Raw genomic sequence first — 26,618 nt, 5'->3', positions numbered from 1 at the left:
TCTTGTTAAGTTGGTGCTACGTTTATTCTTTATCCAATGTTTGATAACAAATAGATATATGATTGTGAGGTAAGATATATGCTGATTTTATCTAAGAAAGGTAATATTTTATGTGTTTGACAGATAGATTAACATAATCTTCTGTCTGCAATAGGGAATTGCGAATGTGTGCTATTACACTGTACGGCCTTATTGGGACATACCTTAATGTTTTGGTAAGGTTTATTATATGTACTCAAACTCCACATGCATATGCATTGTAAGACATAGAAGGATTACAAGTTTACTCCAGAACAAGTCATTAGATTTTTTTCCATGAACTCACGAGGATTTTGTTAGGTATCATCAATTGTACGGAGTAAGAGGTACGTGGCACATGTAGTTCAATTGTGCGAGGGCACCAACTGATAAATAGGATGGGATGGGTCATTTATTGTACAACTTTTCCTGTATTTCTTTGCGCTCTACACTAGAAAATTCGATACGTAACTATACTTATTATAGTCCCAGCAGCTAGAATGATCCTCTCTTATGTCAATTTATATACCACACAACAGCTTGTGTGCTTCTGCATGTTCACATTAATGTTTGTATTGTATTGTCTATTCACTTTTGATGTATCGCTTTGGGTCATCTATGTTATGTAGGCCCTCTCTCTGTTGTTCCTCTTATTTGCAAGCTGGCTAGCTTATGTAACGTTTGAGGACACTCTACAAGGAAAGACCATTTTTTCATCATACGGCGAAACACTGTATCAAATGTTTGTCCTCTTCACCACCTCTAATAATCCTGACGTTTGGGTCCCTGCTTACAAGTAAGATGGCTATCACTATTTCTGTTGTGTTTATGATAATTGCAGTCCACCCGAATACAAGTTCACCTTAACACATTTGGAGCAGGATATCTCGCTGGTATTCTCTATTTTTTATTGTCTACGTGCTTCTGGGAGTTTATTTCCTGACAAACTTGATTCTTGCTGTCATCTATGATAGCTTTAAGGAGCAGGTACATTCGTTACCTGTGTCCAAATTTTCTCTTCATACTTGCTATATTCTTTACATCGGAATTCTAGCATGTTCTTTTGGCTAGAAGTAAATTTACATCACTAACATGTCATCATTTGGTGAAACAGTTTGGGAAGCAACTTGTTCAAATGGACTCTATAAGGAAAAGTATATTAGAGAAGGCATTTGGTCTTATCGACACTGCCGTGAGTGTTCTGTTATATTTTCCTGGCCACTGATGTACTATCCTTTAGTAACTGTATTTTGGTAAACATTTATATATCCCCTCTGTTTGAAATCAGTTGACTTAGATTTGTCTAGATTCGCATGTATCTAGACGCATTTTAGTGTGTAGATACATCTAGACGAATCTGCTGCAACTAATTTGGAACGGAGGGAGTACTTTTACTTTAGAATGGTTGGTAGTGTTCATGTAACCTTTCACCAGAATATAGTTCAGTCACTTCACTTGTCAGTTGGGAGAATCGCAACGCTAGAGAATCTGCACAAGGGTAATAAGGTTAATCTTTTCGGGTTGAATGATACAATGATGAAATCATGTTAGTGAGGAAGGAGGAGGGGCATCCTGAGCCTTGTCAGCCTCCTGCTGCCCACTAGGACGGCGGCTTGGTCGGTTCCACCCAATTGTGTTTTCTCTAGTTTTTCTATTTTGAAAAAATCCCAAACTTTTAAAAGATGTTTTTGGATCGAGTTGAATACAAATATTCTTCTGCAAAAGAATTGGATAGAGAAAAGACTATTGTGTGGAGTAAAATGCATCAGCGGTACCACAACCTGGAGAGCGAATTTGATATGGTCATCGATCTTAGGAATACGACACGTACAATCATTAAATACGGCACAATGTTTGTCTAGATCACTGACTGACCGTATAAAACTGTATTTGTATCATGGTAGTGCGTTGACCATTCTCCAGCGTTGATTCTTTTCAAAAAAGCCCCTTAATAAAATAAATATTTGGTAGATGCCTCCAGACCCCACCTGGCAGCCCCTTCATCTAATCTCCTGCCTCCATCAACTATCATGTTCCATCCCCTTCCTCGATTGGCCGGCTGGGATGCACAGCTGTCTCTCCTTGTCCCCTACCCTGCCAGTCCACCGCCATCACCCATCACCAAGCCTGCACCGCCACCACACTTCCGCATCCAGACGCTTTTCGTTGCCTAGAGAGCGGTGCAGGACCACTTCTCACCCCGCAACACCATTGTGGTGTGGGCAGAGGCAGCGCCGCGCTGAAGTCGCAAAAAGAGATGGTAGCGCCTCGGCCGCAGAAGAACTAGCATCCTCCCTTGTTCTCGGATTTCTGACACGGAGATGGAGGTAACCAAAGCATCACCTACGGGTCGGAGTGATGGATTGGCTGCCGCTCACCCTCCGCCCCTCCAGGATCGCCAGAGGTTTACCTGCCCGTCTTTGGCCACACCACTGTCACTCTTGGCGCTCCCGTAGCTCGATGGAGTGAACACGCGTTCTAGACAGGCTGAGGAGCAGCCGATTAGCACGGTGGCGAGGCGGTCAGACCAGGCAGAGGACAAAGAGGCGGCTGCTCGATCTGCTCGCAGCGAGTGTGGTAAGGCGGGGTACCTTCCATCCGTCAGTTGCGAGGCGCGGTTGCGAGACAGTGGCCGAGGACAAGGTCCAGACATCTCGCTTTCCCTCCAGCGCCAGAATTTGGTCGGGGTCGGGGTAGGGATCGAGCTGGAGCTCCCGCCGGCGCCTGGAAGCTTTCCCTCCCAACGGCCTCTATCTCTTGCCGCTGGCACTGCCCAACAATCTCCACCACATCTCGCTTCTGCAGCCATGGTTCGTGTCACCGCCGCAGCACAGTCGCTGCAGCATCCCCGTTCTTCGCTAGCGCCCAGCCAGCCTCACTGCCGCCGGATGGGCTCCTGCGCCGCCGCTTGAAGGGGCCCTGCGCCGCCCATCGGCCTCTTGTGAGCTAGCTAGCTTCCTAGACAGCACACAACTAAGACGGAGGAGCACGTCGCCGACGCCGGCGTCCACTACGTGTCGCGGGCTGAGCTCGGCCATGAGCTGGGTCGCCCACGACTCTATGGCGTCCATCCTTAGCCAAGCAACGTCCATGGGGCAACTCTTCACCAACACCGGAGCGGTGGAGCAGAGGAGCGACGACGGCGGCGGGTCGGGGCTCGTGGGGAGAGTGAACCTTATCTCTTTCTTTGTACATTTTGCATTTTAGCCTAGCTGTTTTGTTATCCGAAAATAGTCCCGTTTGAACGCTATGAGGCTGACAGAGAGTCTATGACTTACCACGTCAACAAATACCACTCTGGTTACGGTGATGTAGTGACCTAGATGATCCACCACACGTATTTAGGTACCGTATGTTAGGTATTTCAAAGATGGCTGACTGTACCAATTTTAGGTGTCAAGTATAAGTACCATGGTTGCATTTTACTCTTTTGTGTGGATGTTCCAATAGTTTCACATTTGGTGCTCCTATCATCCAAAAGAAAAATTCTCAATTGTTTCCTCCTAGGAGGCAGATTACAGGCTATGAAGCAAATACATCAGTGCACATCCCAACTGGATGGCAAAACGTCCCGTAAGCCCTGGGCACCTGCCCTAGCCCATACACTTCCTTTATGTTCTGCAGCAGGAGCGGCATGTAGGGCTGGGTTCCTTCGAAGATGCAAGCGTTTCTGTGCTTCCAGACCATCCAGGGGATTAGCAGGGCCGCAAATGCAAGGCCTTTGCGAAGCGGCATTGGTGTGTCTTGTCGAGCACGGCGCCACCAGTCCATAAGAGTGGGCTCGTGGTCTGGTGCCCTGGCAGTCATCCTGAGCCAGGCAAGCACCTTGTGCTAGACCTGCCAGGCGAAGGAGCACTCCAGCATGAGGTGGCGCATGGATTCGGGCGCCTGGTCGCAAAGGAGGCATCTAGGACGATGAGGAAGGCCATGCCGGGCTAGGTTTCCGCAGTCCAACACCTATCCAGGTTTGCGAGCCAATGGAAGAACTTTATCTTCGCCGGTGCCCATGTCTTCCATATCAGCTTCCAAGAACAACAAGGTGTCGCCCCGTGGAAGGTTCAAGGTAACATGAGTTAGCCGTGTAGGTGCCAGAGGCAGTCCATTTCCAAAGAAGCTGGTCGGCCTAGGCGCTGAGCGTGGTGTCTTGGATCATGTGCCAAAGCAGCAAGTAGTGCCCAATCTCATGGATGCCAAGCAGCCCTTGAATATCCCTTGCCCAACTGTTCCCTAAGCCATCGACGATCGTCCTGGCTTTGCAACGCCGCTTGGGGATGCAAGCGTACAGACGTGGCGCAAGCTACTTGATTGCCCTGCCATTGATCCATCGATCCTCCCAGAACAGCGCCCGCTGCCCGTTCCCATTGCACATGGTGGTGGAGGCGAAGAATAGCGCGTGCTCGTCAGCCGAGAACTGGATGTCAAGGCCACTCCAGGCATGGCTATCATCCGTGCGGGAGAGCCATAGCCAGCGCAGCCTCAAGGCTGTTGGAATAGCAACTAGTATTCACAGAGGGCGATAGGCCAGTACATGTACATGTGTGACAATGTGCAGATAAGCCCCTCATACACTGGGGAATAACAGAAAAGGGACTATACAACTCTAACACCCCCCGCAAACTCATGGTGGGTCAACAACACTGAGTTTGGAGAGAAAGAAACCATGCTGTGCTCTAGTCTAGGCCTTCGTGAAGAAGTCAGCAAGCTGAAGCTCTGAAGGCACATAATGAAGAGCCATAACCTGATGGTGCACAGCATGACGCACATAGAAGGCATCAACACCGATGTGTTGGTGAGCTCGTGCTTCACCGGATCACGCGCAATGCTGATGGCACCAGTACTGTCCGATAAGAGCGGAGTCGGAGCATCGGCGAAACACCAAAGTCCGCAAGTAACCGGCGTAACCAAGTCACCTCGGCGTCAAGAGAGCCATCGCTCGCAACTTAGCCTCAACACTCGAACGAGAGATCGCAACCTGCTTCTTGGTCTTCCAAGCAATGAGAGAGCCACCAAGAAAGACACAGTAGGCAGAGAGACTTGCGATCCTCTGGATCACTAGCCCAGGTAGCATCTGAGTAGGTCTGGAGCTGTAAGGAGCTGGTGTGAGGAAAGAAAAGCCGACGGGAGATAGTGCCACGAAGATAGCGAAGGACACGAAGAAGATGACTATAGTGGACACTAGTGGGAGCAGCCATGAACTGACTCAGAATGTGGACTGGGTAGGAGATGTCAGGACGTGTGACAGCAAGGTAGACAAGACTCCCAACCAAGTGACGATAGCGAGTCAGGTCCGGAAGAGGATCACCATCAGTGGAACGGAGGCGGACATTGAGCTCCATAGGAGTCTCGACAATGCGCTCATCACCAAGAGCGGCACGAGTGAGAAGGTCCTGAATATACTTCTCCTGGGAGATATAGAAGCCATCGGAGGTAGAGGAAACCTCAAGCCCAAGAAAGTAGCGGAGAGGACCAAGATCAGTCATGAGAAACTGATCGCGAAGACGGGCCTTGACAAAGGCAATGTACTTAGGGTCGTCGCCTGTGATGATCATGTCATCAACATAAAGAAGAAGCAGAGTCCAACCACGAGAGGATGTGTGGACAAAGAGCGCAGGGTCATGTGCACTAGGGACGAAACCAGCAGCGGTGACCATAGAGGTAAAACGCTGAAACCAGGCGCGAGGGGCTTGCTTAAGGCCATAGAGAGAGAGCGCCGGAGACGACAGACCATGCCATCGGGAACAGAGTATCCAAGAGGTGGCTGCATGTATACCTCCTCAGTCAACTCATCGTTAAGAAAAGCATTCTGCACATCAAGCTGACAGGCAGACCAGTGACGAACAGAAGCAACAGCAAGAAGAGTACGAACAGTGGTCATGTGAGCCACTGGAGCAAAGGTCTCGTCATAGTCACGGCCATGCTCCTGCTGAAAGCCGTGAGCGACAAGTCGAGCCTTGTAGCGCTCAAGAGAACCATCAGAGCGAGTCTTGATCTTGTAGACCCACTTGCAGGTGATGGGACGAACAGAGGAAGGAGGAGTGACAACATCCCAAGTACTAGTACGCTCAAGAGCAGCAATCTCCTGAGCCATCGCTAGCTGCTATTCGGGATGAGCAAGGGCATCCCGATAAGAGGTCGGCTCAAGGGCAACAGAAAGACCATAGTGAGTGGGAGAATAGCGATCACGAGGAGGACGAGGACGAGCACGAAGATGATGAGTCGGCTCGGACTGAGAGGGCATCGCATCAGAGGTAGAGGGCATGTCAGGAGAAGCAGCATCATCCTCACGGGGAAGACGGGAGTAGTGAAAAGGGTATGGAGGGACCGTAGTCGAGGAAGGTGACATGGGAGAGGAAGGTGTGGAGGGTGGGGACGGTGGTGAGGGAGGAGAGGGAGGTCTGGCGGGTGGAGAAGGAGAAGGTGGTGAGAGACTCGGCGGAGCAGGGACCGGAGGCACAGGAAGAGGTGAGTCAGGGAACATAAGGAAAGAGATATCATCCACCGAGAAGGAAGAGGAGGAGGGACGCGGGTAGAAAGGACGGGACTCATCAAAGGTGACATCCCGAGATATGCGCATCCGACGAGCAATAGGATCCCAACACTTATATCCCTTATACTCAGGGCTGTAGCCAAGGAAGACACACTCAACAGATTGAGCAGTCAGCTTGGTACGTTCGCGTGGGGCAATAAGAACATAGCAAACGCAACCAAAAAGACGAATGGTCGAGTAATCAGGAGTGTGACCAGTAAGACGCTCAAGAGGAATACCACCCTGCAAGGCTGTGGAGGGCTGAAGGTTGATGAGATAGGTGGAAATAGACACAGCATCAGCCCAGAAGTGAGGAGGAAGAGAGGCAGCGATCATCATCGCACGGGCCGTCTCAAGCAGGTGGCAATGCTGGGAAAATATCACTTTTCTCACACCTCATATGGCTAGTGTGGGTTGTACCCTGTGGGTCCTTTTGCCTTCTTTTTCCATGATTGTCCATAACACCTAAACATAACATATGTAAAAGACAAGGGAAACATAATAAAATCCTAATAAAACTACAAAATATGTGATGCTCATATGGAAGTGAACATGAACTCGTAAGTATGCAAAATAGGCATAAGTGTATCTAGCTGGAGCATGAAATGAGTGACAATATGAGTAATAGTATACTTTAAAACCTCATTAAAATAGTGCTAAATTTCGACCTATCAATGACACGCACCGGACTCGAAGAATCAACGGCGCGTTCCGTCGGCGTTGCAGCGGGGACGCGCACTGGACCCTAGGGATCGGCGATGCGCGCCATCGCTGTTTCAGCAGGGGCACGATGCGGGGGAGGGGCCGGCGGCACAGCCGTGGCGGGGGCGCGCGGTTGGGGCGGGGGCGGAGGAGTCGCGACCGCGGTGGTTCGGCGGCGCTGGGGAGGGGCTTCGTCCTGGAGCAGCTAGCGGGCCCGAGCATGGTCGTAGGCGCGCTGCTCTGGCATGCAGTCCCTGCTACTGTGGCCAGAGAGGAGGCAACGGCGGCACCGGACATCATTGGTGCTGTCGCGAACGGCATGTCCGGGCTCAAGGCACCTGAAACATCCTTCCATCTCTGGGGATGGGCTGCGGCAGTCCGCTGGCTCCCTGGGGGCGGCGAGACGTTGATGGTGCCGGCGCCGTGGATGCTGCCAGCCATCGACATCGGCCCGGCGCGGCATGTCTGTGCGAGCGAGCGGGGGACCGATGTGAGTTGATGCCGGTGCGCGGCAGGCTGCGGGAGGGGCGGTCTCTGGCGGAGGAGGGCGAGGCGATGGTGGCGGCGTCAGCACGGCGCGAGGCGGCGAGCGAGCCACCTCGTTGTAGCTGCGCGAGCTGCCGCCAGAGGAACTGTCGTTGGAGAGCCAGAGGTCGACATGACGCCGGGGAGGGGCTTGGGCTTGAGGCTGGGGAGGATTTGGGTGGAGGGCTACCGGCGGGGGCTTGTCGTCGGCAGTGGGGCTAGAGGTCTGTTTCACTAATTTGACGAAAGTGTTATATCAGTTCATATCTTTTATTTTACTAATTTGAGGAAAATGTTCTAGCATTGAAAAAACAAGTGTGTTGAGCCTACCTCTCGTTGAAATCATGTCAGTGCCTGGAACAATACCGAGTCACTTGCGAAAAAAATAGACATGGAAGGAAAACAAGCTACTATGACAACTAAATTTTAAAGCTACCATGAAAAGTAAATTTGTCGAATGCAGGTCTTGTTTCATGCACTAACTATATACTAGTCAAAAGTCTAAACTTATGATGAAAGATGGGTGATATATTGATTCACCATTTACAGTTTCACACTGCAGGACTATCAAGTCATGTTTTGTTCATTCATGTGTTATATTTCAAGTTTGTAGTTGATCTTACCTATTTGTGTACATCAGGGTCAGGGTTACCTCGACAGGGAGCAGTGCATATCATTACTTAATGAGCTGAACAAGTACAGGTAACCAATGTACCCCAATGTATTACACTATATGTCTATCAAAGCACCTTCTTACATTACAAAGTTCACCAGTGAGTCTTTTTTGACTATCTCTGGTGTGGGTAGTCCATCCATTCGTTTCCCAAATAGAACTAAAGTCACTATGATCAACACATGTAGTGCATCATAACTATTTCTAATTATCTTGGAGAACATTCAAATAATCTTGAAACTTAAATCTGTTGGGGTGTTGATCGGATGTCGATCATCGATTAAGTAAAAGGGCGTGCTCATCGACTGTGTCGCTAGGCTTCACAAGTGTCAAGATTTTTAATTATTTTTTAGTATGGTCACAACTCACACGGGAGGTGAGAGCCATGGTGTGCCTCTTTAGGCTCTTGGTCTTGTACAACCTTCAATACTCTTGCCGGTGAGAAGTAAGGGCAATGTAGTGTATTTGGGTCTATAGAGATCTAAAAGGGTGGCAGGTGCCTTGGGTCCAAGGTCCACCACGGTCTTCTCTCTCCAATGATGGGCTTTGGTGTCTCTGCCTCTCCTTGACTACCTTTGACCTTTTCTTTTCTATTTCTCTTGTTCTTCTGGCACTTGTTTTCCTGTATCGTGTGAGATAGGACCCTCCCTGGTTCGAGCCAATTTTCTCCCTTGCAACAAAACCTATTAGCTAAGTGTTAAAAAAACTTGAGAGAACAGCCGAAAAGTGGCAAAGGAGCTTGATCGTCCGAACCGGGGAAGACAAGTCAACACTAGTAGAGAGGTAGGCTCAAGAGGCCTATACGTGAACGCACTAGCCAACACAACCAAAAGTGCAAACTGGGGAAGACAAGTCAACACGTGTAGAGAGGTATGGTTCAAGAGGCCTATATGTGGACACTAAGGGGCAACAACAATTTTAGGATAAATTGCGCAAGCCAGGATTCGAACTTGTGACCTTAGGCTTTGATACCATGTCAAACTTCATGCACTAGCCAACGCAACCAAAAGTCCTAACTGATGGAAAGTGCTAGGTAATCCACCTATACACTTCAACAGATCCAACTCGTATCCAACGCAAATTAACTCCATGCCACGTGAAATAATTCTATGGAACCTGGTCCACATTCACCTGTGTGGACCAACTCCAACAATTGACAGATCCAACTCGTATCCAAAGCAAATTAACTTATGTCAATTGTTGGAGTTGGTCCACGGAGGTGAATTTGTGGACCAGGTCCGACAGAATTATTTTCCCCAGCCACAGGGTATCCGAAGCCTTTTGTTCAAGCTAGCTCCTTGTATTGAGAAATCATCATATTCTTTTCTTGCTAGCTCATGTATCACATATGTCTATCTCACTTCTGTAGGTCCTTACCTAAAACCTCAAGGGAAGATTTTGAATTAATATTTACTGAGCTCGATCGTAGTGGTGATTTCAAGGTATGTGCTCTTCTTATTTTCAGCTGTCATTTTAGTCTTGTGGCGTGAGCCAGTACATAATATTGTTTAGTGTTGTGCTAAGAAAAGTATGCCTTAATCATAATGTTGTTTAGTATTGTACTCCGCCCTCTAGGGCCTGAACCTCTTTCTACCTTTTGAATACATTGTGACACAAGCCTTTTTCATTTTCTAGCAAAAATAATGTTGTTTGCTCCAGCTAGATGAAAATATACAAGAGCTGATACATAAATGTATCTGGTATCTGGATTTAGAATTTTTGCTGGGCTTCCTAATTTTTCTTTTCAAATGTTCGAACTTTGGACAACATTTGCAAGGAACTGAGCCTAGCTTAGTAGGTGGCGCAGGTGTGGGTGTACACCCTCACTCCCAGGTTCAATTCCTCTTCAACCTGAATTTTGGGTGCCTGTTCTTCTGTCGATGAAATGTTTCCTAGTTCCTCTTGGGCAATTTAGTTTTTTGGATAATCATTCTGACAATATGCTCTCTCCCGACTCCTGATAAAAAGTCTTTGTAAACCTTACAAAGAATGGCGTGTGGGTTGGCCAATCAAGACCGCTGCTGGACCACAGATTGCCTGGCCCGTCAAGGATTGCAGCATCACTCTGCTTGCCTCTGCTGGACCACAGATTGCCTGGCCCGTCAAGGATTGCAGCATCACTCTGCTTGCCTCTTCTGTGGACAGGCACCTGAGACGCACCTGATCCTCGCATGCCCCTTCTCCACACAAGTGTGGCACGAGGTACTGTCCTGGCTCAGGTTTACCTGTACATCCCCGGATCAGGAAGGATCGCTCATAGAATGGTGGAGCTAGGCTAAGCAGGCCACTCCAAAGACTTTACGCAAAGGCCTGGGTTCAATGATGCTTCTCATGCCCTGGATGGTATGGAAGCAAAGGAATGGCTGTCTTCGATGGTGCCCGGACATCAATCAATTCTCTGGCCTCCCGGATTAAAGACCAAGCAAAGCTTTGGGCCAGAGCCAGCACCACAGGCCTTGGGGTAGTCTTGCCGTCGACCTGGGACGTGCACTAAGTAAAATCAGTTCTAACACCCGCTTCCTAGGAAGCTTGTGACAAACTCTCTGTCTTTTCAATGAGATGAAAAAAACCTTACAAAGAATGGCCATAATAAATCAGTGCTGGTAGAGTGCTAGTGATGCACTGGTCTGGTACTGTTGCGCTTTTTTCCCACTTCTACCATTTATTGAACAGAAATTTGTCTCAGTGAGCTACTTTTTTTTTTTTGAGAATCAGTATATTAAAGCTAGCAAGCCGCCTCATTAAAAACCTTCCAGTCCCCCTAGGTACCCTGGTAAGGAAAAGAGTGCGTCAGAAACTTGCAGCCGCCATTCACACACCATTACAATCAGCCTGTAGGCTGTGAACTAAGAAAGCAGGTGGCTCCCCATGAAAACAACCCATCTTGGATACTTGCAAATTTTGCACAAGAATGAGCTGCCTGGTTAGCCTCGCGACGAGCATGCCATAAGCTAAAAACTGTGAAAAACACACTCAGCTCACTAATCTCATCTAAAACATTCTTGACCATAGAACGATCAGTCGCTCTATTGTGCCAAAGATGAACCAGATTTTCAGAGTCCACTTCAAAGACAACTCTACTAAACCCTCTGCCCCTTGCATAAGTAACAGCATCTCGTAGTGCAAGAGTCTCAATGATCAGAGGATCAGAAATACCACGGTACGTTTTACCCATGGCACCCCTATATAACAAACCCTCACGAGCAACTACACCAGTTGCAGCCAAGTTATCGCTGGCATTGAACGCCCCATCTGAATTTATTTTCACAAAACCATCTGGAGGTCTCTGCCATTTAGCAACCGGCCTAATAGGCTTAGGATTCTCCCTTGGAAACTCTAAAGTCTGCAAGGTCTCCTTCACCAACTCAATCGACTTAGCTGGATTATAGCCAGCTTCACCGTGAGTAAGATTATTCCTTGATGACCAAATTGAGTACATCACTGAAATTATAATAGCTCTCTCCTTTTGATTGAAAGTTTTCTCACAAAGTTAACGGGTGTAGCCTTGGAAGCTTAATCAAAAGAAGTCCCTTAGCCGCCTCCCAGAATAACTTTGCATGACTACACTCAATCAGTGCGTGCATCACATCTTCAGATTCAGCCTTACACAGAGCACAGGTTCTATTCTCCATTATATGTCGCCGTGACAAAGTCCTATAATCAGGTAAAATACCTTGAAGAACTCGCCACCAAAAGACACGCACCTTTGGTACTACTGGAAGTTTCCACAGCCTTTTCCACACATCAACATAATTGTCAGATGAAGACGACACAGAAGCCCCATCAGAGGATGCATACGACGCAACGCCAGAACAGATGCTATTAATCTGGAAATTAACCTCTGCAAGAATTTGATGATATTACATATCAGTGTAAACACTTCTAATCTATTTATCTTTTTTCCAGGTTACCCCCGAAGAATTTGATGACCTATGCAATACTATTGCGATAAAATTTCAGAAAGAACCACCAGTATGTTCGAATTACTTTGATGTTCATAATTCTTTACCTTTTCTATGTTGTGAAAATTATACCTTTTGCTGTCAGTTTTTAATTTGATATTTTAGTAGAAATTCTAGCGCTGTAATTTTCAGAATGTCGTTTAGACTTATATAATCTGATTGCCGTTCAAATATATCAACGGCCGAGGTTTGAAAGGTTTGATCGGCAAATACATGTGTATTTTTTACCAGAAATAGCATACTTTGAAGTTTAAATATATTCATTTTATTGATTCGTCGTACACATGGTTGCAGCCTTCTTATCTGGAAAAGTTTCCATTCTACCAATCGCCACTATGTGAAAGTCTAAAATCTTTTGTGCGGAGCCGCCAGTTTGATTACATTATTATATTTGTTCTTCTGATGAACTTAGTGGCTGTCATTATTGAAACAACGGTATGAAATCACTATTTCTTATAGTTCATCTTCTATATTTTACAGTATTTTGTATAAATATTTGTGTTTTATAACTGCTATACATGGCGGATATGAAACGATGATTTGACCAATAAATATTTTATATGATCTACAGCGGGCATGCATCTAATTGGTAAAACAGTAAGATTTTGGATTCTTACAATGTATGTACCAAAGTTTTGTGAAAAAATCAGTCAAATTTTGTCCAATACAGTAAATTTTTTTTTTCTTCACATTAGCCATGAGGGAAGGGTTTGCAGCACTGTTCAGTAATAACAGTGTATGAATTTTATGAATAAAGTATTTGTGATTGAACTGAGGAACTTATGAGCCAGAAGCTTGATGTTTTAACAGTGGTATTCATTAACAGTTGGCATGAGCTATCTTAGTTATAAGTTTTTTTGTTGTTGTTTTGTAATTGAAAAAAATCTTACTTCCATGTGCCAGAACCATGAGTTGGTTACGAGATCTTATGGGTTTCACCTCTAGCCTACCCCAACTTGTTTGGGAATAAAGGCTTTGTTGTTGTTGTTGGGAGTCCAAGTCATGAGGCAGATTAATATTAGAAGAAAATTATGAAGTAGCTATATTTCTTTATTTTTTGTTGTCCCCTCTCGTGTGCATGTTTGCTGCTAAGCAATAGCTGGATGGCAGCATAACTGTTAGCTACCCACCTTCCATTTACAATAAAAGATGAAACTATTAAACATGCAATTGCAAACTCTCACTAAGAAACCAGTGCAATCTCTTGAATAGTTAATCTGATCTTTGCAGCTTGATATAGAAAACAGCTCCTCACAGGAATTGTGGCAGGAAGTTGAGTTTTTTCTTGGTAAGCTTCTGTGGTGAACACTGTTTCAACTGTTCCTTTTAAGCAGTATTATAGTTCTCTGATCAATTATTACCTAACATTGTCTCCATTGGGTAAATATATCATGCCCTAGAAAGCGTTCAGCCAAACATTTGTGACATTGACTGTTAATATACCCAAATTGGTTAGGTGATATTGGTTTTTCATGATCATTTTTCTTTGATATACTGATATGTTGATTCCTGGAGAATTTATATACTGATGTGTTGATTGAAATAATATTTTGCAGGATGGATTTATGTAGCCGAGATGGGACTGAAAATATTTTCATTTGGATTTGGTGCTTATTGGATGGAAGGCCAAAACAAGTTTGATTTTGTGCTTACTTGGACTATATGTAAGTTTATCACACTTTTCTCGTGATATGAGTTTAAATAGAAGATTTTATCGTTCTCTTCCATCGATATATTTTTATCTTACATGGTCTAGGAAAACATCTGCTCTTAGAAATAGTTTGGTTCAATCGAAATTTTTCATTTTGACGACTCTACAGGATTCATAAAAAGAAAAGAAAGCTGCATCTAGTAATGGTGTACATGAATACATGATTATGGGAAACACATGATGCAGCACAATTATTTTGTCTCATCAGGATCAAGTAATTATCAACTTAGGTATCCATATTTACTATCCAAAGAAATATGTTGGATGCTTCTTGTCAAATTTAAGCTTTTGTCTATCCTGGAGTCATATCTTCCTTCATGCTATCACCGAGAAAAAGTTACCATTGCTTGATTTGACTACTGTATTTCATAACTTGTAAGAACTTCTGAATGGAAGCTAGTATTTATTGCATTATATTTTTGTCAAAAGAAACTTCTGGAGTATCTAACGTATGATTTCTTTGTAGTTATTGGAGAGACTCTAACTTTTGCCTTCCCTTCAAAGCTTTCTTTTCTTTCAAATGGAGAATGGTAATTTCACTATTTTCGATGCATTACTTCCCAATTTTTTCGGTCATCTCTGTTAGACAAATGTACCATGTATTCCTATTGGGCCAAAGGGCCAGAATAATAGAATATACACAGAATACCCCCCCCCCCCCCCCCCCCCCGCCCCCAAAAAAATCATGGTGGGGACTTTCGAAAGAAAATACCTGTGCTGACCTGGAGTTTGTGCCTTCATGAAGAAGTCTGGTACTTGAAGCTCGGAAGGCATGAACTGGAGAGCCGAAACCTAGTCCTGCACTTGCGCTGTCATGTAAGAAACATCCACACCTATTTGTTCGGTGACCTCATGCTTTACAAGATCTCGAGCAATGCTGAGCGTGTCAGTGCTATTTAGTTAGAGGAGTCGGTGCAGTAGTACAAACAAAAATCATCAAGAAGACACCTCAACCAAGTGAAGTGACCTGTCAAGGTTGCCATAGCCCTCAACTCAGTCTCAGCACTCAGAACTGAAAACTGCTGCTTGTTTCTTTGTCTTCCAGGCAATAATCACAAGCCTAGGTTGCATCGGATTGCGCCTGGAGCTGCAAAGAACTCATAGGAAAGAAGAGGCTGTGAAAGGAGGTTCCACAAGATACTGCAGAATCTGATGGAGGTGGATGTAGTATACTTCACCTGGGAGAGAAAGATGCCTGATGGTATTGACTGGGTTCATCAAGACTCAAGAGGCGTACCATCAGTGGGCCAAAGGTGATCTCGAAGCACGAACAAGGACATCCTTAGTAATACTTCTCCTGGGCAAAAGGTGTCCCCCAAGAATTTATCACTAAGACGCTTCTTCACAAAATCAATGAATGGAGAGTCATCACCGATGATGATCATGTCATAAACATATATAAGAAGAAGGGTCCAGGAGGAGAATTGTGAACAAAGAGAGCACGGTCGTGATCACTGGCTTTGAAGCCAGCATCGATGACGACGGAGGAGAAGCACTCAAACCAGGCACAAGGAGCTTGCTTGAGCCCATAGAGAGAACACTGCAGACCACAAACCATGATAGGAGGAGCAGGCAGCAGAGTACCCTAGATACGGCTTCTTGCAGACCTCCTCACATACTTCACCATCGATAAAGACATTCTTCACATCGAACTTAGAGACGAACCACTGGCGAACAGAGGCAACGACCAGTAAGATCAGAATGGGAGTCATGCGAGCATCTGGAGCAAAAGTATGGTCAAAGTCACGGCCATACTCCTGCTGAAAACCACGAGCAACAAGCCGACCCTAGTAGCACTGAAGGGAGCCGTTCGAGCGAGTATTGACCCTGTAAACCCCAATTGCATGTGATGGGAGTGATACCAACTGGTGAAGGTCCAAGACCCCAATTCTCAGTGCTCTTTAGGCAAGCAAGCTCCTCTGCTGTTGCTTGCTGCCACTCCTGATGAACGACTGCCTCTTGTTAGGTGGTTGGTTCTAAAGGAGCTGCTACGTAATGGTCAATTCTGCATAGCACTCCGGTCACGAATGGCGTATTCAGGAGCGAGAGACTGATGATTATAATGCAACAGGAACAGGCGAAATCTAAAAGAGCTGAGTGGCTCCCCCCTCGAAGAACTGGAGGTGACTGTGGCAGTGGTGAAGGTGGAATCAAACCTCCAAGATGGGTACCAAAGGATACTGATGGGGGTGACAGTGGTGGTAGTGAAGTCGGCAAACGTCAGGAAAGAGATCGACTAAAGATTGGACGTACTATTGTTGGTGGGGGAGCTAGGATAAGGACGGCTCATCAAAGGTGACATCCTGATGGGTTCCCATCCGTCGAGCAAATAGTGTCATAGCAGCAATAGCTGTTATGCGTAGTGTTATATCCAAGAAATTTACACTCAACTGACTGATAGGGCAATTTGGTGCGGGGCAGAAGAAGAATCTAGTAGACACAATGAAAACACCAAAGATGATAGTAACCAAGAGGCATACTGAAAAGGCACTTGAAATGGGTGCAGCCGTGAAGGACTGAAGAGGGTTGTCGGTTGATGAGAAAAACAACCGTGGCAGCTTCGGACAAAAGATGAGGTGGAAGGTGAGCTGAAGTCATGAGAGCTGGAGTTCTTAGCTAAATGGACAAGAGAATTATTGAAGAGTACTCTGCTTGGCCAGAAAATGATGACGTGCAGTCGAAATGTACTCACCAGCAGAATCAACACGAAAAACTCGGATAAGAGAGTCAAATTGAGTGCAAACCATAGTAACAAATTATTGATGTATAGAGAGAAATTGACTACAAGAGGAGATAATATAGATCCATGTAAGTCTCGAGCAATCATCAATCAACATCACAGTGAACAAGATCAAAAGGACATTGAGACTCTATACCACTAGATGGAGGCCGGCTGATCTCCCTAGCCGCCCCTCCACCCTAGCCGCCCCTCCACTCTAGCCGGCGGCCACCCTCTCTCCCGGCGCCGGTGCCCATCCTCCACAACCGACCCCTCTCCTCTCTCCCCATCCGATCTTCGCCCCGGGTCGTCTCGCCTGAGGCGGCTCCGGGCGACGACCCAAATCCTACAGAGGCCGGCCGATCTCCCTCCTCCTGGCCGCTGCCGCCTCGGGGTCGGCGGTGGCGGCCGCGTCCGGCTGCCAAAGGCAGGGGGCGATGGTGCCGCCCATGGATTCCCCTTCGCGCGGAGGCGGGGACCTTCAGGGGTGGCGACGGTGGACGGAGGGTCTGGTGGTGGTGGCCTTTGCCTACATCACCCGGATCATGGCGGGGGACGCGGTGGTGTGGCGGATCTTGGTGGGGAGAAAGGGCGGCAGCGGGATCAGGCAGCGGTGGCTAGGTACATGGTCGCGAGGCGGCGGCATTGAGGCTCGGCCAGGCTTTCCTGGCGGGCAGCAGCCGTCCGTCTCCGCGTCGTGGGCGTGCGTAGCCGCTATCCCGACGGCTGCTGGCCTCCACCGGCCGGGTTGGAGGAGGAAGATGGACCGTGGTTCCCAGCCATGGCGGCGGCGTGGGGGCCGGCCGTTCCGGCTTTCATGGTGGTGGTCCTAGGGTTCTTCTTTCACGAAGAGATGAGTTCCGGAAGGCTCCGACAGCGAATGTAACAGTGCATCTTTTGCCTGGAGTTCACATGATCGGGTGGTATTCGGTCGCGCGCACCCATGCTTTTATTCTGACCGTTTGGTTCCGGAAGGAGCGGCGTTGAAGCTCTGTTCTGTGTTGACATCAAGAGACTTTCGGTCCATGGTGAAGTCAGAAGCAGAGAATATCATGAATGATTGGGGGATTAGCTAAAGAAGGTTCAAGTCTTCGCGATATTTAGGAGCTTGCTTGGTGTTCCGGGATTCGCAACAGTGGTATGAAAGTGGGGGCGACAGCACATGTGAAGTTCAGAGTCCTACCTTTCAGGGTGAAAACCCAAGGTCTGGCCTTAACTGGTTGTGCCTGGCAATGACCTTGTTAGAGGCATTGTTTTGAGAGCGGGGACTATCTCCAGAGTGAAAACCTAAGATCTTTGATCGGGCGACGACGGTGCTGGTGCACTGTTCCCTTTTTGGAGGCATCGCTTTTGGAGAGTCGGTATTTCAGGTGTTGTCTTGGTGGTGGATGTACTGCTGTTACTAAGCCTGGGATACAGTGGCGTGACTTTTATTTCTTAGTTTTCTTTTTTCTCTTTTTTGGCTGTGTGCACCCGTACTGTCATTAGGGTGGTGCGTTGTTGCAGAGGCTGGGTGTAATTGGTATCTTTTGATATTAATATATTTCCTTTATCGAAAAAGATGGATAGGGTAGTTGCAGCCGTTTGCCAAGCTTGCAGCCTGTACAATGTAGAGCAGTGTCTCCAGAAACAGAACCTAAGACATCACTTCCTACAAGACTAGATAACCTAGAACCTGAGAGATGACCTAATGATGCTGCCACTGGACAAAAGAGGCGGTGGAGCTGGTTGACTTGTTGTCCGAGGGAGTGGAAGGAAGGCACAACCAATCAAGTTCCCATACACCCCGAGTCATGGCGCCTAGGACTAGTCCCTACAGAAGCCTTGTGCATCGGTCCTGAACACGGAGAGGAGTATCAGGACTAAGATAAGTGAGGCAGGTATAGTTCGGTGCCATGTGAAGAGAAGCACCAGATTCTAGTAGCATGGAGATGCTAATACCTGGAGGAGGTGGTGTTGTGGAACTAGAAGCACTGGCATCAGGCTCGTGTGCTATGGAAGGGGCAGAGGCTGCCAGACGATGAAACAACGCAACAACCATCTGCTTAGTGAGGGAGATATGCTGGGGGCCTTGACTGCAAAGAATCACTAGAGCCTTGCTGACCTCCCTTCCTTCTTTGACTATTCCTGTTTCTTCTTGTAGCAGTTCTGAGAAGTGTGTCCTGGGTTGCGGCAGTAGCTACAGTAAATACCAAAAGGTGTGCCACCATCCATTGATGTGGGTGGGGTGAGGCGGGCACTAGGGTGGGAGACAAGACTTGAGCAGCCAGAACAGAAGTGGACTGCAACTAAATCACCATTCCCCATTGAACCAATGATTGAGAACCGCTCGACTAGTAGAGACTAGATGCTAGACTAGTCTATGAGTCGGTACTTGCCTTCAAACTGAAAACTTTGGCTAGTCGTGAATACAGCAAGTACATGAGTTAGTACCCGGGAGACTCAGCTCAACTTGTCACGTGAACTCATAATTATTGCCTCGAAGGTGAGTCTCCTCAGCATGAAGCTTCCAAAAGTGACGGTCAAGGGTGACTCATCGCCAACCATTAATGGGAAGCCTCAGATTCAGGATGAAGGCACATTTAGAACTCGTAGAGACAGGTCATTGGTCTGTTCTTGTTGGAGCTCACAGGAACGACAAGTGTGTTATAGACATCAGTGCTCTGAGAGTTACTGCTGACGCCACAATGTGGGTATGTGATGAAAGAAGTTCTCCACAGTGGCATCGCCAGTTGCAGCGACAGAAGCTCATTGAGAATGGCAAGGAACGTTGCCTCGTTGGGAGGCTCATACTCTTGCCTAAGACGAGCCTGCATTAGCTGGGAGGTAGCGGGATATGCCGATGTTCACCCAAAGATCAACATCAATGCTGGTGACAATGATGGCCTTAGTCTGAGCATTGTCATGCAACCAAATGATGTAGGCATCCAGGTCTGCCTGGAGGCCTCCAACTCTGTGTCCTCCAAGCGCCATCAGTGCCATTCAGTGGGATGATAGGCTCAAATGGCGGCAAAGTGGAGCAAGATGGACATGATGGTTGCCATTCAGAAAGCCCCGCAGCTACTGACCAGCGATGTAAACTTGCATATGCAACACATATTCTGGGAAGTTGGTGCCTTTGAAGTTGACTGTCGGTCATGGAATTCAAAACTTGCCTGCATGGTGGGACACCATGGGATGCCATAGGGATCTGGAGCCGAGTAAGCTGGGGAGCAGCACGAGATGCTTCTGACTTCTGAGCAGCAGGACAAGCTGCTGGCTTGGGAGCAACAGGATGTGCTGCATGGTCTTAGTTCTATGTCAGACCAGAGGTTGCCAAGACAGGGAAGATGCCAGCCAAGTTGATGTCATTGAGCACAGTGTCGCCGTGGTGACCGTCTGGAGCAGCTAGCTCAAGGGGATGGAGAAGGGCGTCCGGGGTGGCGAGCACGGTAGCGCGGCATGCAGCACAGGCTGCACTTCAGCAGCAGAGGCCGCGAGCTGCAGGGGCAGAGATGAACGCGGCACTGCACAGGCAGAAGAGGCAGTGGAAGCAGCAGGCGGTGAAGAGAGTTCCCTTGCGTGCACTGGCAGCTCGATGTGGAACCACAAGGACGATGGGGGGGGGGGGGGGGGGGGGGGGGTCCAGGGAGAGATGGGCAGAGGGAAGGGTGAGGTAAGGGGCCATGTCGGTTGGGAAGTGACGGCTGTAACCCTAGCCCTCACCTTGCTCTGGATACCATGCTAGACAAGTGAACCTTGTATTTCTATTGGGCCAATTGACTGGAATACACACAAGTACATACAAAGGAGGAGCTACACGGCTAACTATTACACTTGGTGAAGTCGTCATAAATATAGACCAATCTTTCTAGTACCTTTAATTCTCTTCTGGAACCAAAATGAATGACCTTCATGTGCAACATTATTAGAACTGGCATTGAGGTCAAAATCAAGCGGTAAACTGCATGCTATATGAAAAGGCCCACAAGGCTAGAACCAGGCCAACTAAACAAACTACAGTATTGTTTTTAATATGATGGTTATTTCGGTAGTGTGTAGTTTGATTCCATCATTACAGAAAACTGCAACCATAAATATACCATGCGGAGCTATATGAAATGATGTCCTGAGTACCTGATTGAATTATTTAAAATAAAATGTTTCGAGGAGATATACATCTGAAAGAATCTTAGAATTTCTTGTTTTCTCAGTCTTAACAATTTTCCCATCAGATATGTAACTTGTTTTCCTTTGATGTTTGCCTAACAGGATTCGGTATCTTCTCCTTGGAAGAGTGTTGCGTTTAACAAGAATTTTGCTGCAAGTTCAACGTTTCAGAGCATTTGTTGCAACATTCCTTACTCTGATGTCTAGTTTGATGCCATACTTGGGGATTGTATTCTGTGTTCTTTGCATGTACTGCTCAATTGGTTTGCAGGTTGGAATTCTTGCATACTCAGTTGATTGAGTTGATGATTCATTTTTTCCTTTGGACGATTATCTGCGACATACAACAGTCTGATTAGTTAGGCCAGTGATCGCTATTTTTTCTTTGTTCACAGCTTATCCATGTACTAATTAACTTCTGCTCTTTGAGTTCAATTTATCCCAATCTGAACTGGGCAAATTAACTGTCGAGTTACCACACTTTGGACATCTGACTTACTATTTGTCAACTGATAGTTTAGTATCTTCCATTTGCAGATTTTTGGGGGCATTGTGTATGCAGGAAACCCGATACTCGAAGAAACTGACCTCTTCAATAATGAGTATCCTTTTTTGTTCTTGATTCTCTGTCGGGATTCCACTGGGAATTGTGTATGCACCTACTACCCATACTGTCTTGGATTGGTAAAATAATGTCAGTCTAAAAAGGGATGTTCCCATACAAATTTACATGAAACAACAATTTGATGCTAATGGCACACCAAAGAACCATTTTTTCTTTCAAAAAGGAAGTTAAACCCCTGGCCACCAAAGAACCATTATACGAGGAAATAATACATTTGTAAAAAAAATAGCAAGCCAAAATGGACGGGAAAGTATGGTAATCGTAACTGCCAGGTTACCGGCTAGTCCGCTGTTGACCTTGCTATGGTAACCTTTTGAATCCCTATTTTCTTAGCCTTGGTCATGGCCCACATAACTACTATACTGAACCTAAACCATGTTTTCGAAATCTACTTATTTCACATAAGTTTTGCATTTTTGGCCTTGACATATTCAGCTATCTCCTTTTTAACTTCAATGACTATCCAAGTGGTATGGTAACTCTCTTCAATTTGTTAGTGATGGGCAATTGGCAAGTATGGATGGAGGTAAGAATATTGCTCTTTCTTAAAATGAGCAAACATGGTCAGGATTGTGCCTAATGCCTTAAACAAGCTTTAGAAGACCTCTGTTAATTTACGGAACAAATCTTTGTATTTGCTAACCTGTGTTTCTTTATCCTTCTTTCTCATACTTTCAGAGCTACAGGCAACTGACTGGAAGTTCTTGGAGCCTGATTTATTTTGTCAGCTTTTACCTTATATCAATATTACTGCTGCTTAATCTGGTAAGATCTTGAACTTTCACTTTTTTGTTCATCCAACTCATGACACAATTATGAGAATTTCAATGGCATGCTTTGACCTTTGTTGAGAAGTGGATACTTCATAGAATTGTAGCTTGTTATTTAATCTTATTAGATGTTTAGTTACTGATTATATAAACTGTGCATTGTTCTCAGATTGTAGCATTTGTGTTGGAGGCATTTTTTGCCGAGATGGAACTGGAGAAAGTTGGAGAGACTGATATCCAGGTCAGATATTTATGCTACTACGTATCTGGATTGAGATGGCTGATATTCTTAGTATACTTTCCATCCCCTGCAGAATCCTACAACTGGAGGAACAAGAAGATCCCGGTCTATGCGGTAATCCACATCATTATTATTTTCTGTTATATAATAACATACTGTGGCAGCTTTGCAGCCTTACCATTTACTTGTTGGAGTGCTAGGTCAAAGGGTAACACAGTTGATATTCTTCTGCACCATATGCTGTGCAACGAATGAAGGATCTCAAAACTCTTGAGCAATATTCCATCCTCATGGTACTACCCTGCTTCTCACTCAGAACTTCTATGTAGTTGTCATAAAACTATTGACTTCATGAAGTTAGATGTTCATATGTGACTCCATATTAGATGCTAATAAATCATTTTTACTCTGTATTATTATTTGTTTGTTGCCTTTTTATTCAGTAGATTACTGGATAGGTACCGGGCATTAGTTCACCCACGTCATTTGCATAATTACATTGTCAATGTTGCGCTCATAAGCTGATTATGATTTAGTAATTTTTAAAACTAGCCTTATTTTTTCACTTTGGTTCTGCAAGGATGGAAGCAAGCAAATGTAGGAATGATTTCCTGATGGAGAAGGTACATAATTATTACCGTCAGTATTTCCCGAGCAATTGAGTGATTTTTTGTCTGTAACAAGGCGATAAATTTTGGAGTAGTATTGGAAATGAACTCTTGTGCCATTCACTGTCCAGAAACACATCGTATTTGTACTGGCCAGTATTATACTGTAATACTGTTGTCTCGGTAGATTTCTCTGTACTCCCTACTTCAGTCAAGATACCTGACAGTTTATTATTTTCTGATCTTTGACCATGTCAAACAAGGAGCGAGAAAAGAGGAGTACAAGCATCAACCCAAAGTGTAATTAGCGACTCTTATATCTTCTAAAACAAAAGCAATACCGAAAATCAGTAAGATGCTACAGGACTGTGGCAGATTTTTCTGTACTTGTTACTATTTCAGTTGAAACACTGCACATTTCTGGTCTATCTAGCATATATCTCCTATCCCAAAATTTCGAAATAACCCCCTTTGCCATGTCTTCACATTCCTCCATTTTTTTTGTATGGAACCGTTTCTCCAGATTCCATTGGAAACAAAACATTTGTCGGGCCTCTTCACTTTATGGGAACAAAGTTTCGTTCTCCTCCTATATGTCCTGTTCCCCTTCTCCCTTTTTTTCGTACTTCCTACGTGTATTGTCTTGCAAGTTACATTTATGTCCTGTTCATCGTGGAAAATGGAAGGAGAGATTGTGCCATTGTGTGGCTACATGTGTCTGACAGCTGGAAGATGAAGTAGTCGGCGAAGCTTGATAGTGATAGAATGGCCAATGATTCATATTACAATTACAGTTTAGAATCATGTCCCTGGGTTTCAAAGTGTCCAAGGTCAGCCCTTGGGGCTCTCTTTAATGCCATGATTTAGCATCTTGATTTGAGGGAAATTACTCGGTCTGGTAGGAAACTTGGCAGCCACAACCTGGGTAAAATAGCAATGCGAAATGCAGGACGGGAAATTGGCGCGAATTGTTTTTAAATAATACAAAAAAAATTATAATTTCCGAAAATATCACACGTTTTGAATCATTTTCAGATGTGTGACTCGGTCGGTTTTCAGTCGACCGATCGGCCTACCGGAGACAATTTAAGCTGTCGACCAGGTAGTTCTCCTGCGCAGTGAAATCGGTCAGCTAGGTGCCGATCGGCCAGCTAGCAACCGACCACCTCTAATTTGTACAACGGTTCGGCTAACGTGGTGCAGTGCAGCGGCAGCGCAGCAGCTAGGACCCCAGCTTTCTGCAAAAGATAAGAGTGAGGCGCGTGGGCAGTGGGCAGCCACTCTCCATTTTAATTAGCTTTCACCTTCATGCACACATGCAAGGGTTACTAATTTCAGCTAGCTGTATGCATGTACATCACTATTCTATTCTATTTTCCTTTTTCCTCAACTAAATCAGCTAGCTAGCTCTACCTAGCTTAGCTAGTAGGGTGAATGGATGCTATTTTAATTAGGGCATCTTCCAACGCGGTGACGTGCCGTGCGTTTGTGTCCGACGGGCCGAAAAATGTGTCTGGTATCACCTCTAGCGGGGCGTCACATAGTGACCGGGGCATCCGCGGCGACGCATATCTGGCCTAAATATGCGCCTCGGATGCGTCGCGGCGGACGCTGCACGGACGCGCAAAGTGTCCGCTCGCGTCTGGCGGATGTTTCGTTGCCCCGCTTGGCAGTGACCCCGCCTCGATGCGTCTTCTGCCTCCGACCTATATAAGCAGAGGCGTGCATCTCATCTCCTCCCACACTAAACCCTAGCCGCTGCACAATCTCCACTGTAGCACCGCTGCCGCTCAACCTCCACCTTTGCCACCATGAGCAGCGCCGGCCGCGCCTCCACCTCCACCTTCCCCGGCCTCGAGCTCCGACGATGACAGCATCGACGACCTCCTCGACCCGGTCAGGGACGCCAAGACCCTGGCTAAAGCGGAGAAGGAAGCAGAGGATGTGCAGGCGGCCCACGCGGCGTTCGATGTCGAGATGGGACGCCGCAGGGTGGCGCCCGCCGCAGCCGCAGAGGACGACGACTCCTACATCTCATGGTCTTCCGATGACCCTGATGCGCCTATCCCGGAGGAGAAGGCGGCGGAGCAGAGGGTGTCATGGGCATACCCTTCGGGTACCCATTATTAGTATACCTGGCTCGGCCAATATGGAGAAGGCCCAAGAAGGCAACCCGAAGAAGTAGTCGACTAGGACTCTTGTAAAACCCTAGGCTGGTTGCATATATAAAGCCAGCCAGGGCACCCGATAGGGAAAGGACAGATAGAAAACATAGCTCCGCCTACAGCGCCCCCTGTAAACATACTTGTGATCATATACTAGATTGCTAGCAGCACGTAGGGATCCTCCACCGAAATATAAGGGTAGATTGAAACAATGCTTCGACTACTCTGCTCGTTCGACCACGCCCGCCATTGCGCACTCGTCGCACCTAGGGGCTCGCCCGTCACGAATCCGACACCGCGGAATCAACACACTCGGGTGCTCCCCGTCGCGGATCCACTACATCGATTGCGTCCTCTTCATCATCGACTGCGTCCACCGCATCGACTACTTTCGGCCAGGCGCCGTGCAACTACATCGACTGTGTCCACCGCACGACCTCCTTTCACGTCGGCTTCGCCATAGCTGATAAAAAAGCTAAGTGTCCCTCTTTAAAGATTCAATTATTATTTACTTCCGTTACACGCGAATACTTAGGGGTTGCACCATTACATCATTACAGCAAATTCACCCAACACACGTGGCTGCGCCATTACACCGTTACCGCAAATACACCAGTGGATTTATTTTCTTCGGCTCTGGATATATCTTCCCCGGCTCAGTAGATTTATTTTCTTCGGCTCCCGGAACCTCCATCGTCGCTCTTCTCCGAAACCCAAGTCTACAATCCGTAGGCATTGGCGAGGTGATCCCTCGTCACCAAGCCCTAGCGGCCGCACGGCAGGCGTCTGAGAAGCAGACAAGGGAGGGACGCAACGACGGGGTTGGGTCGTCGGGTAGCAAGTAGTCTAGGTTTCTACAACTACAACGACGGGGTTGGGTTGTCGGGAGGCGAACCACGACTAAAGACCTGAGCCCAGCACGCTCGGTGCCCAGCTGGTGGACAGGGGGAGCTTTAGTCGCGGTTGGCCAGGGGGTCTTTAGTCGTGCTTAATTGATCCCGGTTGCGCAACCGCGACTAATGGTAGTTGCGAACCGGGACTAAAGCCTCTTTTTCTACCAGTGAACTAAACAATAATATATTATTTTAATTCTTATAGGTAGCTGGCGTCCGCGAATTTTTTTTAAATAATACGAATTTTTTATTTAATTCCAGGAATAGCGCGCGATTTGGCGGGAGATGGTGGCGGAAAGAAGTGGCGGGAAGGGTGGCGGGATAAATTTGG

The 26,618-nt window shown here is 46.7% G+C and overlaps 1 protein-coding gene and 1 long non-coding RNA gene across 3 annotated transcripts in view; both read left to right on the top strand.

The window, feature by feature from the left end:
- The window catches only part of LOC127343331 (two pore calcium channel protein 1), a 32,248-nt gene extending 8,633 nt beyond the window's left edge, over nucleotides 1–23,615 (top strand). Inside the window, exons 6-25 of one of the 2 annotated variants that reach the window (XR_007877173.2) lie at nucleotides 155–215; nucleotides 648–814; nucleotides 900–1,005; nucleotides 1,133–1,210; nucleotides 8,412–8,473; nucleotides 9,814–9,886; nucleotides 12,351–12,416; nucleotides 12,701–12,841; nucleotides 13,637–13,694; nucleotides 13,963–14,070; nucleotides 14,584–14,647; nucleotides 21,088–21,256; nucleotides 21,523–21,587; nucleotides 22,046–22,136; nucleotides 22,289–22,375; nucleotides 22,550–22,621; nucleotides 22,695–22,735; nucleotides 22,822–22,914; nucleotides 23,202–23,244; nucleotides 23,493–23,615. Coding sequence is in view for 1 of the 2 variants with exons in the window: in XM_051369446.2 (XP_051225406.1) it covers nucleotides 155–215; nucleotides 648–814; nucleotides 900–1,005; nucleotides 1,133–1,210; nucleotides 8,412–8,473; nucleotides 9,814–9,886; nucleotides 12,351–12,416; nucleotides 12,701–12,841; nucleotides 13,637–13,694; nucleotides 13,963–14,070; nucleotides 14,584–14,647; nucleotides 21,088–21,256; nucleotides 21,523–21,587; nucleotides 22,046–22,136; nucleotides 22,289–22,375; nucleotides 22,550–22,621; nucleotides 22,695–22,735; nucleotides 22,822–22,876 (1,564 nt within the window). In the remaining variant the exon portion in view is untranslated. Of the gene's footprint in view, nucleotides 1–154; nucleotides 216–647; nucleotides 815–899; nucleotides 1,006–1,132; nucleotides 1,211–8,411; nucleotides 8,474–9,813; nucleotides 9,887–12,350; nucleotides 12,417–12,700; nucleotides 12,842–13,636; nucleotides 13,695–13,962; nucleotides 14,071–14,583; nucleotides 14,648–21,087; nucleotides 21,257–21,522; nucleotides 21,588–22,045; nucleotides 22,137–22,288; nucleotides 22,376–22,549; nucleotides 22,622–22,694; nucleotides 22,736–22,821; nucleotides 22,915–23,201 lie in introns of both variants that reach the window. The other variant, XM_051369446.2, reaches the window with a different exon arrangement.
- On the top strand, nucleotides 14,775–16,489 carry LOC139838543 (uncharacterized). Its single transcript, XR_011755721.1, has 2 exons — nucleotides 14,775–14,933; nucleotides 15,163–16,489. It is a non-coding gene; the product is annotated as an uncharacterized lncRNA (long non-coding RNA).
- Nucleotides 23,616–26,618: the final 3,003 nt, after the last annotated feature.

This window comes from Lolium perenne, chromosome 3, assembly GCF_019359855.2.
Source record: "Lolium perenne isolate Kyuss_39 chromosome 3, Kyuss_2.0, whole genome shotgun sequence".
Classification (NCBI taxonomy): domain Eukaryota; kingdom Viridiplantae; phylum Streptophyta; class Magnoliopsida; order Poales; family Poaceae; genus Lolium; species Lolium perenne.
Note: the sequence above shows the minus strand (reverse complement) of the source record. Positions and strands in the feature narration are given on the sequence as shown.